The sequence below is a fragment of the Triticum urartu genome, chromosome 2A (assembly GCF_056163025.1).
Source record: "Triticum urartu cultivar PI428250 chromosome 2A, HENAU_Tu73, whole genome shotgun sequence".
Classification (NCBI taxonomy): domain Eukaryota; kingdom Viridiplantae; phylum Streptophyta; class Magnoliopsida; order Poales; family Poaceae; genus Triticum; species Triticum urartu.
This window is the reverse complement of record NC_141874.1, coordinates 563,854,649-563,871,024: the sequence shown is the minus strand read 5'-3', so window position 1 is coordinate 563,871,024 and position 16,376 is coordinate 563,854,649. Positions and strand designations below refer to the sequence as shown.

Genomic DNA, 16,376 nt, shown 5'->3' with positions numbered 1-16,376 from the left:
ACTACATCAACCGCGTTGTCATAACGCTTCCGCTTACGGTCTACGAGGGTACGTGGACAACACTCTTTCCCTCTCGTTGCTATGCATCACCTAGATGGATCTTGCGTATGTGTAGGAAATTTTCTAAAATTACTGTGTTCCCCAACACAAAGAATTAAGCTGCTCAGAACTAGGAGACCAAGATAGGAAGGGATCATACCGACCGAAGAGAGGGTATAAATAACCACACGCCAAGACCAGGATGAGGAGCCTAAGATGACGGAAACGAAGCGTTAGTTTTAACCTAGATTAGATTCAATCTTAGACAACCCGTCAAGATCGACCACCAAATTTTCCACTGACTTCGTGCCAATGTCAGTGGACCCCTAATTTGTACTTGTTGATATATATAATTTCGGACAAGCAAGATTAGGGTTGTTACTTGAATCCCAAGGGCCCAATCCTAGGTAAAATTGTCCCGAGCCCATCAGTAACTTGAGTTTACGTCCCGTTATCATATAAATCCATATACACTACTGGACCGTTGTTGTTGTTTGGGTACTATGCGAACACTGTCAACATCTAGCGCCAACTCCAGAAAAAAAATTCTAAATGGAGAAAAGGACCACAAAAATGTGGTCTCATAACTTCATGGGTCACGGTACATTGATACATCTCATCCACAACAGAACTGCATGTACTCCATCTAGCCCACACTATGCAACAGGGCACAGGCTTTATCCAAGATTGCACTCTCCAATCTAACATAATACCACGCATGACATCCATAGTTAGACTAGCAATTCCTGGAGGAGGCTGGCCCTTACAGCATCTAGAAGAAAGGACTTAAACTTGCAACTAGCTACAAATTGCACAACCATGCAATTATAATTAATTAAAAGTTGATAGTACTCTAGCTCTCACACAAGGAGGGTCTTTGCCCTTCCATTCCATGGAGTGGTACTTAAGAACTGATCAGCATCCGCGAACAACGCCATGCATCAGGTTCCAGATATGCTTTTTGTTAGCAATCTTGTGAGACCTGACTAGCTGATGCCTGATAGTGTGGTTGATTTAGATAACTGTTAGTGCGGTGGGCAAGGCTGGCCGGCCTACACCTTGATAAAAGTTTGATACGGGCTCTGCACGGCCTGGGCTGCGAGCGCTGCCCGGAGCTTCATGTCCTTGAGGGCAGGGTCCTCGAGGAGGAGCACCTTGTCCTTGTCCCTCACCCCAACCATGTGGAGGTGGTCACTGTCCTCCTTCTCCTTGCCCCTGAACAACAGCCTCTGCTCCCTCGGCTCGAGCCCCGTCACCATGGACACTAACACCTTCAGTTCACCTGCACAAATTAATTTTGCAAAACATATGTTAGACCTTGATCCAATGAAGCGTACTTGATTTACTATATTCGGTCATAGAAAAACAAGATGGAGGAAAGTTCCACTCATGTTCCTACTTCGAACCATCGTGTGTACATTTTTCAATGATAAAAAACAGATTGAGTTTATGCTTTGTACTAAAAAACTATGAACCACCGTGTGCACGCTGGCAGGGCAGGAAGCCTTCCATTCAGCAGGTCTGTGCATTCTTTTAAAAAAATCACAAGGACGACGAATGACAGTATGATTTGAGCAACTCAACTAAGGCAAATGTGGCAAGTGTGGCAAAAATTATGTGACAATATATGGCAAAGATAGCACAATCCAAACAGCCCCTTAGTACTCTACTCTACTGATGGAGCTGCTAGGAAGAAGATGGTGGCACAGCCCTGGCCATCAGTAGTTTTATTACTGAAAGCCAGGAGACCTTGCTAATGGACATGCATCCATCTTCACAACTCCATGATAAGGTTCAGGAGCTCGAGGGTCCACTACTCAACTCCAAGTAATGCTAACTTGTCTGAAATTTTGCAGGTTATGCATGCTACACCCACGATCACTCCTCGAGCCATTATCCAGCAAAAAGATGGGATGACCCGCTTAGCATATGAGAGAAGCCCAAATATTCTCTAACAAATCTAATCAACTTCTGTTAGCTTTGCAATATTGTACAGTTACTCACCAAAAGTGCAGGTAGCTCCAACGGACACCTCATGCCAGGAGTAGCCAGTGGCCACCCTGACTGTGATGATCTCGACGTCGCCCCTCCCGTCCCTCCTCTGCACCAGCATGCCCCCCGGCCGCACCTCCCACTCGATCTCCCCGCTGCCGCCGCCGCCACCGATGCCACAGGAGGCATCGCTGCCGTTGTCGCTGCTGCTGCTGCAGCTGCTACTAGACCTGCTGATCTTGGAGGAGCTCCTCCTGAAGAGCCTCTTGGGGTTGGGGTACCTCAGCTTCATCATCGTCGCAAATGGCACCTAATCTTTCCCGGATAATTGTGATGTTCCTTGCAGTTGGTGGTGAGGCGCAGTTGAGCTGGTGCCTGGTGGTGGTTGTAGGAACAGGGCTTTGCCGTGTATATATAGAAGGCGAGCTAGCAGCTATAGGGGGGCAGATTAAGGGGGTGGCATGCAAAGCAACAGGACAAGCTTTAGAAGCGTGCGGCTGTTTGTGAAAGGCGTCAACGAAGGGGACACTGGGACAGGCGAACTTGGCACAGTCCAAAGCGGCAGGCCAGGCTCTCAAAAGGAGAAACAACTTGTGAAAGGATATAGTTTCCCGACAGAAGAAAAACAAAGCTTATATTATTAGTCCGATCGAGAGCTTCCGTGAAACCACGGCGCTGACACATCACACATGGCCCGCGTTAACTCAATGTCGCAACGAGATCGCTTCAGACTGTCACTGATGCGTGGGCCAACGAAATTTGTCAATAGTCTACGCACGTATCAGTGTGTCCATGCATCTACAATCGGACTAGTCAAATTTAACTGGCAACATCAGGCCCCGCGGCTCTCGCGTGGCCCGTCACGGGCGACACGAGAGCGACTTAACCCTAGCCTCTCCGTCCCCTCCCTCCCCCTTCCCCGCCCCGCCGCCACCCGAGGCTCTCGCCGGCGCGGCTGCCGGTGAAGGTGGCGGCGAGGCTCTGCTGCTCTGCGCTGCCGGGGGTGTTGGATCTTAGGGTGGCGGCCCTGATTAGCGAGGGCGGCGTCGATCTCGTCCGGCGGATGGCGCCGCCGGTGCTGGCCGTCCCCACTGGCCGTGTGGGCGGCGGTGGGGCGGTGGAGGCTCGTTGCTGCTACGGGATGTGCCGCTGGCCTCGGCTGGCTGCTTCCTGGTCTCCTCTCCTCTGCTGTGGTCCTCCCTCGACCGATCTGGGCGCTGCTCCTCAGGGCCGCCAGATCTGGCACATGAGGGTGGGTGGTGGCCATCCTAGAACGGGGGAAACCCCTGGTCGACCTCCCGTCGACCCCGACGACGGCGGCGCTCCAGTGTCGATCTCCCTCCTGAGGGCGTGTCGGGCTTCTTCGTCACCTCCTTCCCCCTCTCCCACAATCCCGGGCGAAAGCCTTGGCCTTGCTGGCCGAACAGCGGTGGCGCTGTGGCGTCTCGGTCCTCCTTGGAGGCGTCGTTCAAGGGAGGGCGAGGTTGTGGTCTCGCGGCAAGGTGCTTGGTGGCGGCAGCGTTGCTCTGCTCTCCGGGATGGCGGCTATGGTGGTGACGAGGTGGCCCCCCTGCAATCCTTCATCGGTTCTTCATCTTGTTCGGCTCTGGGCAACCGGCCGGTGGACGGCGTCTGCGTGTTGTGGCACGGTTCAGACGTAGGGGCGATTGGATCCCCCCTCCGGCAAGGCTCGGGGCGGCCAGATCTGGAGCCATGCTTTTCTCCACGCAGCCCGGGTCCTCTCGGCCTCCACTTGTGTAGTCTACTGATTGCAGCTGTTCCGCTGTTCTAGCTTGCGTTGAGTTCTCCGGCAGCTTGATCCTGTTTTCGCTATGGTGGTGCCCTGCTCGCCATTGCTCTGCTTAGCTCTGTATTGTGCGTGCACGCCGCCTTTTATCTTTCAGTTTTTCTTCAAGCTTTCGCCTTTGTATCAGCACTATTGTATCCTAGCCGGTTGATGGCTTCATTAATTTGAAGTCGGGCTTTTCGCCTTTTCTCTAAAAAAAAGTCAAATTTAACACCTATATGTCCGGACGCCGCGTCCATGCCAGATTGATCACCCTCATTTCTCTGGTTCACACAGCCGCCCACCTCATAGCCGCCCCCTAAATTCATATACAAGCCATGCAACATGAATAACATTTTATTTTATTTTTTGAAAAAGAAGGATGACCCTCAACCTCTCCACATGAATAACATTTAACGTAGATAAAAGTTCAACATAGCAATAGCAAACATATAGATCGGGATAGCAACTTTTAGACAACCGAATCCAAAATGTTCATCACCTAGATACTATAAAGCATAAATAAAACTAGATTGCTATCTAGTTGCGGAGAGAGGGTGCCAAATTTCACCATTTTCTTGCTAGGCCTTCCCTTTGGGGTCCCCGAAGCGCCGATAGTAGTTTTTGGCATACACGTTGGCGACCAGTGGGCAGGACTCGTCGTTGTCGGTAGTCGTGCCATTGTCTGACAAGGAGGAGAAGATCCCGACAAGACGTCGGGCGACATGCGCCTTCTCCTTGACGAGGCGGGCGCGGTGACCGCCTTATCCTTTGCAATGCACTTCGACTCCTCGATGATGAGCTGGAGCTCCTTGGCATTTTTTGGTAGCGCTACCTATCGTCTGTGTCCGCCGAGGTCACCGACCTACGGATGGCGTCGCGGAGGAGGTAGTCCACTTTACATGCGCTAATCTCCACGACCCGCGGCTGGAAAGGCTAGGCCTCCGTCGCCCTCTATGCAGCCCGTTGCCTCGTGCGGCAAGCGACCCATGCCTCCAATTTGGGTGCCCTTTGCCGCGAGCTTGGCGGTACGGGGACGAGAACCGATCATCGGATGGGAGTAGGAGGCAGGAATGGCACGACCAGGGGTGTACCTGCCTCGTCGGGTGACTAGGATGGCCGGAGCTCGGACTCCCGTCCTTGTCCATCCGTGGCCGGTGGATGACAATGTGGAGCGCGTGCTCCTCCTCGTCTTGGGGGTCACTTGAATCCTTCCTGAGCAGCGCGTCCCAGTCGGTGGGGTCTGCCTCGCTACCGGATTAGCCGTTTGTTATGGTTGAAGATGCTCCTACCACCATTACCTTTCCATGGAGTTACCGGGCTAGTCTTAGGGCATACGCGGAGAGAATTTGTGGCACGCAACCCCTTTTTTTTGGTTTTGATTTACAATATTTCATATCTTTTGAACCAAAAGTCTAAATTAAATTTTGTTTGCATATTTGCATTTCTTGCGATCAGGGCTTTCAAATGAGATCCATTTTGAATATATTTTTTAAAATTTTTCTTAAGTTTCAACTTCTCATACTTGGTATGAGCGACCGATAAAATCATTAGTTTCAGATCCTGCGACCGACGAAAATGTTTGAACTTCTAAAACTTGATATGCGCGACCGACAAAATCGTCAAAACCTGTGAGCGGCAAAGTCGCAAATTTCAAAAACTAAAACTTTAAACTTTGCTCTCGAGTGGGATCCATCACAATGACTTTGTGGATTGCGAGGCGATCGTGGGCCAATGTAGCTGGACAGGTGCGTGCCTTCGCACTTATGTGTCCCTGAAATTTTAGGGCCATATGCTCTATTTTTAAATTTTCTACTCTATAATTGTACTTTGATTATCAGGGAAAAGGACGGAAGAAAAAGATGTGTCCGCCTACGCCCCCCTCCCTCCCGCGGCTGTGCCCACGTTCGCGGCGGCGGCGGCGGCCACGGCGCACTGCCTCGACTTCGCATCTGCGTCATGGTCCATGCCCCTGCCGCCTCCTCCTGCTGGTCCCCCGCCTGGTGTCCCTGCCTAGCTCGTGCTGCCTCGGGCACAGCTGGCCCCCACGTGTTCGCCTCCGCCAGATCTGGTCCAGTCGTCGGCTGGTCTGGGTCGTGCCAGCGCCGCTGGCTCCGAAGAGTTCGTCCTCGACTCGCTGCCCGCCGTGCCGCCTTCAGACCGCACCCTGGTCGGGTCGGAGCGTCCAGCTGCGGGCGCGCTGGTTGCGCGCCTTCAAATCGCGGCTCGCCATAACTGCGGGGCTGCTGGCTCGATCCCATCCGGCTGCGGACGCGCCTTCAATGCCGGCAGCGACGACGGGCGCGGGGCGCGAGGATGAGGTGACCGGCGGCTGGCAGTTGGTCACCTCGCGTAATGGCCCGCGCCGCCCGGCTTTGGCTGCCCCGGAATTCAAGCCGCTGCCCATCCCACGTTGGCTCTTCGGTCGATGCTGCCGGTGCCTCGTCCTGGGGCACAGAGCCTCGATCTGTCGCGAACCCATCTGCTGCTCCCGCTGCCTTCTGCCTTCAAAACGGGCACAAGTCAAGGGGCTGCCGCAAACAGTGGAAGCCGCTCCGCTTGCTGGACTCCCCTGTTGTGCCACCACCTCCACTGCCTCGCCCTGCTGCTGCTTCGGTTCAGGCATTGCCTCGCCCTGGTCGTGGCTGGGAAGATCCGTCGCTGCGCCCGCTGCTGCAGATCGCGGCTGTGCCGGCTAGGATGCCACGCCTTGGCGATGCTTCCCTTCGGCCGGTGGAGGACTTTGTCGTCGTGCCGGCTACACCAGAGATGCAAGCCGAGTCTGCCATCCTTTCTTCCAACGCTGCTGTGGCATGGCTGGAGGGCGCACGGCAGGACATTTCCTACCGGCAGGTCGCCACGGAGCTCGCCGCGGCTCTGGGCGCTCGCCCGGCTGATGTTGAGGTGGTGAAGCACTATCCAGAGCAGTTCTTTGTCAGGTTCGTGTATCAGCATCACTGTGCAGAGGTTGTGTCTCGCGGCAGCCTCCCTGGAGCTGGCTACAACATCTTCGTGCTCGAATGGCGGCTGGAGGCGCATGCCGATAATGAGGATATGCTGCTCCACGTCCGCCTGTGCATGGAAGACGTCCCGCTGCACGGGTGGAACGAGTACATCGCCACCTTCCTCATCGGCCGCAGCTGCTCGCTTGACTACATCGAGCCGCGCTCCCAACGCAAGGAGGACACGAGGGACTTGGCGCTCTGGGCGTGGACGGCCAACCCCAATGCCATCCCGAAAGTGAAGTGGCTCACGCTCCCTGCTTGTGGCCACCGTCACCGTGGGCGGCGCGGCCTCCGTCACCGCGTCATCATCCACCTCGACCTCCTCGAGGACCACTCCAAGGCCGCCGCTAACGATGACAACCCGCCGTCATTAGAAGTCCACGAGTTTACCTGGTTCCGCCGCGCCGTCGACGACACGGTCGTCCCTAGGGACCGGCGTGTGCCACAAGGGCGCGAGGTGCGACGCCAGGACAGGCGGGATGACGATGAGGGCGACCACGATGACCGACGCGGTCGCGGCGACCGTGCTCGCGAGGGTTGGGGCGCTAGGGTACGGCGCTCGCTCCCCAGCAACCCTCGTGAGCGCCAACGGGGGGTGGGTCAGGACCGCACCAGGGAGCGCTCTGGCGGCCACAGGCATGCCACCAACTCCAGCGCCCCTTTGTCGGCGGCCCTCGACGACGTGCCTGCACCGCTGCGCGGCTCGGGCTCGGTCAGCGGTGAGCATGTGCGTGCTCTCGAGCTATTGCCCACGCAGGTGCAGGGCCCTGCCGTGGTCTGGGGGCGCAGCCCCACTCGCCAGGCCTCTCCGCGCTCCACCAGACACCGCTCTCAGGCGAGCCTCACTCCCCAGGCATCTCCACCATTATCTCCGACTACGGTGCTGCCGGCAAGCCCGCGGTCCAAGCGCTCTGAAGATAGGAGTTCTCCCATGCGTCTCGCTGCGCCTAGCCCATCACTACTCGAGCTCTACTCGTCTGCGACCCTGCTGTGCCCCCTAGCGTCCCCTTCCAGGCCACCGGGGTTTGAAGCCTCTCCCACGCCACCGCTCGTCTCTGCTGGCCCCATGCAGCGCACACCGTCGCCGGTCCGCTGCCCGGTCATGCAGGACCAAAGCACTGCTATGGTGCCCCTGTTTGCGCAGCGGCAGAAGGGCCTCCTCGCCTCGCCTGCATCCTCTCGGCCTAGGCCACCGGCGGCTCGTCGTAAAACACTTGCAGGCGTCAAGATCTCCACCAAGGGAGGGTTATCACTGCAACGGGGCAGGCGTTCGGGTGCCAAGGTCCCTGCTGCCCCGGCGGCAGTGGTTGCCGAAAAACTTGTATGCCGCAGTCTGGGGATTACAAAGGACGATCAAGACGTCACGGAGGCCACACTAGCAGATTTCACTGCCAAGTTCAAAGACCAACTGGCTCCTGAAGTGATCCTAGCGATGCGCGCCTTCTTCCATCTGGATGATGCTGCTGTTAACGGCATCGAGGACGCCCTGCTCGGCCACGGGGGCAAAGAAGCCCTGGAGCTTGCGGCGACCCAGGACGGGGCGCTGGCTCAGGAGGAGTTGGTTTGATCAGCCAGCCTCCAAGTTAGGGTGTTGCAATAGTTGTCATGTTAATTCATCTTCGTACTTGGCCCGAGTGGTCTCCTATCGATGTTGTTTTTATTTGCTTGAGTTGTATCTAAGTGCTTGTGTTCTGTCTCCGATTAGGAGCTTCTCCGTGTTGTCAAAGCTAGTTGTGGTGTTCTCTGTTCTTTCCCCATGTTGTGTCCTTCATGCACACACACCCTGGAATTGGCCTATGGCCAAGCAAAAGTGCAAACCATGGTTTTCCATGTGGATACAACCAGTAAACACACTAAGCTGGAATGTACGTGGGCTAAATTGCCAGAAGAGAAGGGCAACTGTTAGTGCCACAATCGCTGCCTCCTCGTGTCAACTGGTCTGTTTACAAGAAACAAAATTAGAGAGTGTGGACAAGTGCGTGGCTGCATACCTTGGTGGCAACAGGCTGGAAGGTTTTGCGCAACGCCCAGCCATCGGGACTAGAGGCGAGATCCTGTTGCTTTGGGATGATGATGTCGTCGATGTCTCCGGTGTTTCAACATTGACTTACTGCCTTTCGGCCACGGTTACAATTCGTGCGTCTGATGTTAGCTTCATGCTCACCTCCGTATATGGGCCCATTGATCATGCTTGCAAAGACGCCTTCTTCACCGAATTAACCTCCCTCAAGCCGGTGTCGGGTGTTGCTTGGCTTGCCCTTGGAGACTTCAACCAAATTTACCGGGGCTAGGGACAAGAACAAGAGAAATGTGAACACGAGTAGGATCAACCGGTTCCGTGCAGCACTACAATCATGTGAGCTCAAGGAGATCCATCTTCAGAACAGACGCTTCACTTGGAGCAATGAGAGAGACCATCCGACCCTCTGCAAGCTTGACTCCTTTTTTTGCAATGCGGATTGGGACACGACTTTCAACACCCATGTGCTCCATGCTTTGTAGTCTTCCTTCTCAGACCATTGCCCTCTTCTGTTTGCAGACGACAAAGGACCCAGGAAGCCGCGATCTTTCAAATTCAAGAACTTCTGGGTTTCTGTGCCTGGATTCAATGAGGTGGTCCTCAAGGCTTGGAATGAGTGGGTGGCCCACACGGAGCCCTACCAAGTCTTGCATTACAAGCTTAAGAAGACCGCGCTTCACCTCATGGAGTGGAGCAAGTCCCTCTTCTCCAAGGCTAAGTTCCAGCTCCATGCGACCCTTTTGGTGATTCTACGCCTCGACACTGCCCAAGAAGAGAGGCTCCTTTCTCCTGAGGAACGCGACCTTCGCTCTAGGCTCAAGAGGAGGGTCATTATTCTTGCGTTGTTGGACAGGGCTAGGAAAAGCCAATGCGCCAGAATCGCAAATCTGAAGGACGGTGATGCCAACACCAAATTCTTCCACTGCCGCATCAACGCTAGAAGACGGAAAAACCACATCCATCAGATCAAGCACGGGCAGGGCTGGGTTACCGACCACAACGAAAAAGAGGAGATCATCCAGGAGCACTTTTCCGAGGTCATGAGTAGAGGAAATACGAGTACCATGGATTTTAACCGGGAGGATCTTGGCACTGAGCACCATACCTTGCAAGGCATCGACGATCCAATCACCGAGGATGAGGTACTCCAGGCCATCAAGGAGTTGCCCGGTGACAAAGCGCCTGGCCCGGATGGCTTCACGGGCATCTTCTTCAAGAAGTGTTGGGATGTCATAAAGGATGATGTCATGAGGGTTATCCAACGCTTTGATTCCTTAAACACTTCAAATCTTCAATGGCTTAACTCCGCCAATGTCGTTCTTTTGCCTAAGAAGGATGGGGCGGAAGGTATCACCGACTACAGGCCCATTAGCCTCATCCACACCGTCGCCAAGATCCTTTCTTTGAGGCTTGCTCCCCATATGGGCGACCTCATATCCAACGCTCAAAGTACATTCATAAAACGAAGAAGCATCCATGACAACTTCATGTACGTCCGGAGTTTTGCTAGACGCCTCCACAAGAGCAAGACCCCCGCCCTCCTATTCAAGCTTGACATAAAGAAGGCTTTTGACTCGGTCAAGTGGGAATACATCCTTGATCTCCTTCAACGCTTGGGGTTCCCTGCCAAGTTTAGGGATTGGATTGCCGCTCTTTTATCCTCGTCATCTTCGCGGATCCTCCTTAATGGGATTCTAGGCTCTCCCATCAAGCATGGTCTGGGCTTTCGTCAAGGGGACCCCATCTCGCCGCTTTTGTTTGTCCTCGCAATCAACCCTCTTCACCAAATCCTAGATTTGGCAACCCGGAAAGGATTGCTCCACAAGATATGTGGCCGTGGGGCTATGGTGAGGACATCGCTTTATGCGGATGACGCTGCTGTTTTTGTGGCTCCTATCAAGACGGATATCGACAACCTTGCCTCCATCTTTGAGGGCTTTGGCGAGGTGACGGGCCTATGCACCAACTTCCAAAAAAGCTCGGTCGTGCCGATATGTTGCAATCACCTTAACCTCGAGCACATTCTTGAAGGTGTTCCGACAGCTCGGTCTTGCTTCCCCATGAAATACTTGGGACTACCGCTCTCGGTGTGGCAACTCAAGAAGGTGGACTTTCAATATCTTGTGGACAAGGCAGCCGGAAAACTAGTGACTTGGGAGGGGCAAAATATCACTACAATCGGGCGCACGGCCCTAGTCAAGTCGGTCATCTCCTCCCAAGTGGTGTACTCCATCACGCCTCTTATCGTACCACTGAGCTCCCTAAATAGTGTGAACAAGATAGAGAGGGCCTTCCTTTGGTCTGGATCAGATAAGGCTACTGGTGCCAAGTGCAAGATGAATTGGGAGACAGTTTGCCGGCCAAAGGAGTATGGTGGTCTTGGCGTGCTGAACACTGACAAATTTGCGCGTGCTTTGCGCCTGCGGTGGCTTTGGTATAAACGGAAGGAACCTCAAAAACTTTGGGTGGGGCTTGGCAACCCTTGCACCAAGGATGACCGGGAATTTTTCTATGCGTCCACTACTATCACCGTCGGCAATGGCGCCCGAAATCCATTTTGGGACACCCCTTGGCTTCTGGTAATGGACATCGCACCGCTCATCTTCGAGGCCTCGAGGAGAAAAAAATGGAAGGTGCGTGAGTCCCTAAACGGGAGCGCATGGATTCTGTCAATCAGCAACAACACTGTCGTTTCCAGTGACCACATCCGGGAATTCTTCACACTTTGGATGCTCATTAATGACTTCCATCTCGACGACCACCTTGAAGATGATATTGTCTGGAAGCACGCGAATGATGGATTCTACTCGGCATCCACCGCATATAAAGCTCAGTTCCTTGGCATGTCGCTTTCCCCTATGGATCAAATGGTCTGGAAAGTTTGGGCACCACCAAAAGTGAAATTTTTCGCTTGGTTGGCTATTCAAAATAGGATATGAACTGCCGATCGGTTGGCGAAACGTGGTTGGCCAAATTGTGGCATGTGCCAACTTTGCAAAAGAGAACAAGAATCGGGCGCGCATCTTCTTTTCAGGTGTCGCTACACGCTCAGGCTATGGTGGTTAGTCATTGAGAAGTTTGGACTTGCTCACATGGACACAACCGATTGGCATCTTGCGGACTCCGTCAACGAATGGTGGGACAAGCGAACCAACAATCAAATCCCAATAGACATGCTATGGCCTCTCTTACCATGCTCGTCTCTCGGACAATATGGAATGAACGAAATGCTAGGGTGTTCCGCCACAAATGTGTGCCACCACCCGTTCTTCTTCACACCATTTTAGAGGAGGCGAAGCTTTGGATCACCGCGGGCGCTAAGAAACTAGGTCATATTATGTTGCGTGAGTAGTTGTCATGCCGTGTGTGGGTTTCTTGTAACACTCTAAACTCTATTCTCTCCTTAATTAATTGATGAGGCAAATCTTTTGCCTTTGTTTCAAAAAAAAAATCTATTCTTGCAGTAACCCAATCTCCACATTTCTGTCCTAGCTAGGAGCTACTGGATGACCTGTGCTGAATGCATGCGTTCACGGCAAAGTGGTCAATCGGGTTTGGCACTTTGGTCAGGCGGTCAGGCCACCGCTGTGTGTATGTTAAAATGAGTGAAACGTTTTGGGAGTTGCATCACGGCCATTCATGCATGGATAGTGGAATAACAGTCCAGTGCGCGAGCAATGGAAGCGGGGGTTGGCAAAAACGCGCATGAGCCTTGCACGGCAAAGGACCACGATGATCAGAGCATCTACAACCGGATTTGATAAATTCAATCCTTCAAACATCCGCGGACACATTCGGACGCGTCCATGGACAGTGATCAATCACTGCTTAAAAAACACATTCTATATCCGGATACCTTAAATTAAAAATCTCAAATTCATATTATTGCATGCAACGTGAAACCTAATCTAAGCGGAGCTCGTCCGGTTTCGCTCCCCGCTCGCTCGGCTCTGCCTTGGCCATGTCCGAAGGCCGACTGCGCTCCTCAAAGTGTTGGTTCAGTCGCCGGCAAGGTAGGGTAGGATATGGGACACGAGCTGGCTCACGGGGCTCAACGTCCCGCCGTCTCCTATGCCCTACTCTTCCTTGTCCGAGACCGTAACCCGAACGGTGCCGGTGGACGTCAGATTGATGACGGATCCGTCCGGGGACGAGCCGCCGACGTCCACCACGATACGGTTGCGGCGCCCAGACTGATGCGTCATACGGGGCGCCGGAGAATGCGTTTCCGCCTTGCCGACATCCGCCGTTGCGAGGGCCGCCACCGACTCCCGCGTCCGGTGCCTTGCACGGCGTGCATACCGTGCCATAGCCTCGTGGGACGATGGCGCGTTCCCAATATCGGCGCGCCATCGGGGGGTTGCGTGTCCGCCAGCGCGTTCGGACGCCAAACGGACCGCACGGCCTTTGCGGGGCAACTAAGGCCGGCCTAGCGCCGGATCCATCCGTCATTTGGGTGGACGCTGTGGATTCCCGGCGGATGGAGTCCGAGCGCAGCCGTCCATGGGCCTCCTCCTCCTCGGGGCAGCGTGGGATCAACTCAGGGACGACAGATCTGGAGGTGAAGAACTTGGATCCGCTGCCCACCATGCCGAAGACGAGTTTGGGTGGCGGAGTGGAGTGAAGGGGAGGGGAGTGAAGGGAAGGGGAGTGAAGTGTCTAGATTTGATCCGGCGAGCGGGTGGGGAGGATTTTGTGTGGGGTCGGGTGGGCCAACGTGGGCCAGGTCCAACATGGCGAGCGCGCCCGGGCGCCCCGATATCCATCCCATATTTGGGCTGGATATGAGGGTGCCGGTCAGACCGGGCGTTTGAGGGCCGGGTCAAACAATTATAATTGGACAGTGATCGCGTGGCCTGCACAGACATATAAGGCGGGTTTGAGGCGTCCGACTGTAGATGCTCTTTTTTTCGATAAAGGACTTTTCATTGAATAGATATATCGAGGTGATATAATCGTATTGAAAGAAAGTCCGGCCTCTGCATAGCTAGATACACACAGCCATAACATCCTAAGCACCCTAAAAATAAAATAATTCGATACAAAGCCAAGTAATAAATTGTGTCTAGCCTAAGGAACGGTAGATCCTATCCGTAAATCACACCGCCATCCATGGGGTAGAAAACCTCCCTGGCCATACGCTCCAGCTGTGTAGACGTCATCATAAAAAGGTCCATGTCCTCCTGCTTCTGCAGGATAGACCACATATGGAGCCATCGTGTACAAACATGCATAGGAGACGAGACACATTTATTGTTAAAAATCACATCATTCCTGGTAAGCCACATTGCCCAGCATAAGGCTGCTGCTCCCACATGATAAAAAGTAATTTGAGGCATTTATATTAACTTTTTTCTCCAATGCAAGCTATTACTAATGGGTCTCATTAAGAAATAAAAAAATAAAGAATCTAATATACATGCATCTCTACTTTTCACTCAACCTTTTCAGCTTTTGTCACCGGACCATACTTTTTCTGTTCAAGCACCCGCCTCCTGAAGAGGATCCCGCTTTCCTATCCAAACCTACTTTACGTCATCTCCGATCCTACATGGCATGCGAGACATCACCTTGAGGCTATACATTGTACATGCCCTCAGATTGGATTCTCATGTTTTGGGGCGTCTACCGGTGGTTAAGGGAGCATGTGGGCTTCAGGTTGGAATTCTCCAAGACATCCGAAAAAGTTTAGGCTTCATCATGACAATTATACACCTATAGGCAGGTACAGCTCGGCTGGCTTCGCGGCTGGCCTGCAGTAACTGAACAAAAAAAAGGAGAATATAAGCAAATTAATTCCTCTATATGCAAGTCAATTGAGAATGTGAGCTTAACAGACAGACACGAAGTCATGAAAAAGGAAACATAATATCATTTTGAATAGGGAAGGATAGTACGATTAGCAAGGACAATGAAAAATTTATGATATTTCCCTAACAAAAAAATCAACTATACTACTGTACTTCTTTAAGCTAATTGCTGAGTGATGAGTAAATGTATGCTCATGTATATGAGCGGGTCCGATTATATTGTGTTCGAAAAAGAAAAGCATAACACACCCCATATGGATTAGGCCTTTGGTTTGGTTAGTCCTGAACTCCAGATGCAGCTGCCCTAGTTCAATCAAGTCCCCGATCAGTCAGGTAATTTTTTTTAAGAGGAGGAAGACCCTCGGCCTCTGCATCTGGGTAATGCAAGGTCAGTTAGGTATGAAACCGAAGAAATTACCAACCTTAAAAAAACAGTCCTCTGGACCGAATCAAACTGATGCATGTCATCATAGTCCCAATTGCACATCTAGCTACACGTACCCGACACCGATCCACCAGAGGCTATCGATCAACACCTAACTCATCATCACGGATGCATTAGCATCTTCCCGATTCGTGTCTTGAGTGATATAATTTACTGGTAGTACTAGCTTCCAAGGATCGACTCCACCAGCCACATGCATGTGGTTGCAGATCGATCAAACGTGTGCAGGATAACGCCGGCGCCCTCGATTGATTCGGATTCCCCGGCCCCGTCGTGTGCGGCGGCGATCTTGGCTGGTGGCTCCGTCGACCTGATGACGCAGGTGCATGCATGCGGTGGTGTGTGCAGGATATCGCGCCACACGGGCATGTCGATCCATGTGATACATGGCCATCTTGAAGATTATAGAAGAGAAAGTGTAGAAAATATTAGCGCACTTGGTTACGCGCAGATTGGATTGTTGACAGCTTTGGTGGGTGATCTCAAGATCGTTGTGTTCATTTTTCCGAAAAAGATTGAATGCACACCATACTGCCCTCAGAAAGGATCTCAGAGCTCACCTTACATCTTTATCGCAGTAGCAGAAGGCCAATTGTATGCAAAAGGGCAAAATTAAATGGATAACGCTAGGCGGTGAAAATTCTAAGTTTTTTTTTATCAAAAAAGACTTTACGCCCCACTTTATAGATAAAGCAACAATGTTAGAGCCAAACCGAACTAACAGATGTCCACACATAGAAATACAGGGGTAAACAAGAGGAGAGAATGAAGTCTAGCTATGCTGCGGCAACAGCAACACATCAGCCCGCACAAAATGAAAGATACATCCTCAAGGGCAATAATAAAGTTATTATTTATACCCTAGAGGCAATAATAAAGTTATTATTTATTTCCTTATATCATGATAAATATTTACTATTCATGCTAGAATTGTATTAACCGAAAACATAATACATGTGTGAATACATAGACAAATAGAGTGTCACTAGTATGCCTCTACTTGACTAGCTCGTTGATCAAAGATGGTTATGTTTCCTAACCATAGACATGAGTTGTCATTTGATTAACGGGATCACATCATTAGGAGAATCATGTGATTGACTTGACCCATTCCGTTAGCTTAGCACTTGATCGTTTAGTTTGTTGCTATTGCTTTCTTCATGACTTATACATGTTCCTATGACTATGAGATTATGCAACTCCCGTTTACCGGAGGAACACTTTGAGTGCCACCAAACGTCACAACGTAACTGGGTGATTATAAAGGTGCTCTACAGGT

The 16,376-nt window shown here is 52.3% G+C and overlaps 2 protein-coding genes across 2 annotated transcripts; one reads left to right on the top strand and one right to left on the bottom strand.

The window, feature by feature from the left end:
* Positions 1–592: 592 nt before the first annotated feature.
* On the bottom strand, positions 593–2,484 carry LOC125533653 (BAG family molecular chaperone regulator 3). Its single transcript, XM_048697029.2, has 2 exons — positions 2,044–2,484; positions 593–1,321 (listed from the first exon to the last, which is right to left on the bottom strand). Exons 1-2 carry the CDS (start codon positions 2,324–2,326, stop codon positions 1,092–1,094), a joined length of 513 nt encoding a protein of 170 aa, XP_048552986.2. The 5' UTR covers positions 2,327–2,484; the 3' UTR covers positions 593–1,091.
* A 4,033-nt stretch (positions 2,485–6,517) lies between these two features.
* LOC147985915 (uncharacterized) lies at positions 6,518–8,389 on the top strand. The gene has a single exon (XM_087541796.1). The coding sequence runs from the start codon at positions 6,518–6,520 to the stop codon at positions 8,387–8,389; it is 1,872 nt and encodes a 623-aa protein (XP_087397922.1).
* Positions 8,390–16,376: the final 7,987 nt, after the last annotated feature.

Coding starts and splice junctions, on each gene's coding strand:
- LOC147985915 (XM_087541796.1), top strand. CDS start 6,518: ATGCCACGCCTTGGCGATGCTTCCCTTCGGCCGGTGGAGGACTTTGTC.
- LOC125533653 (XM_048697029.2), bottom strand. CDS start 2,326: ATGATGAAGCTGAGGTACCCCAACCCCAAGAGGCTCTTCAGGAGGAGC. Junction 1,322..2,043: donor TGGAGCTACCTGCACTTTTG/GTGAGTAACTGT, acceptor TAATTTGTGCAG/GTGAACTGAAGGTGTTAGTG.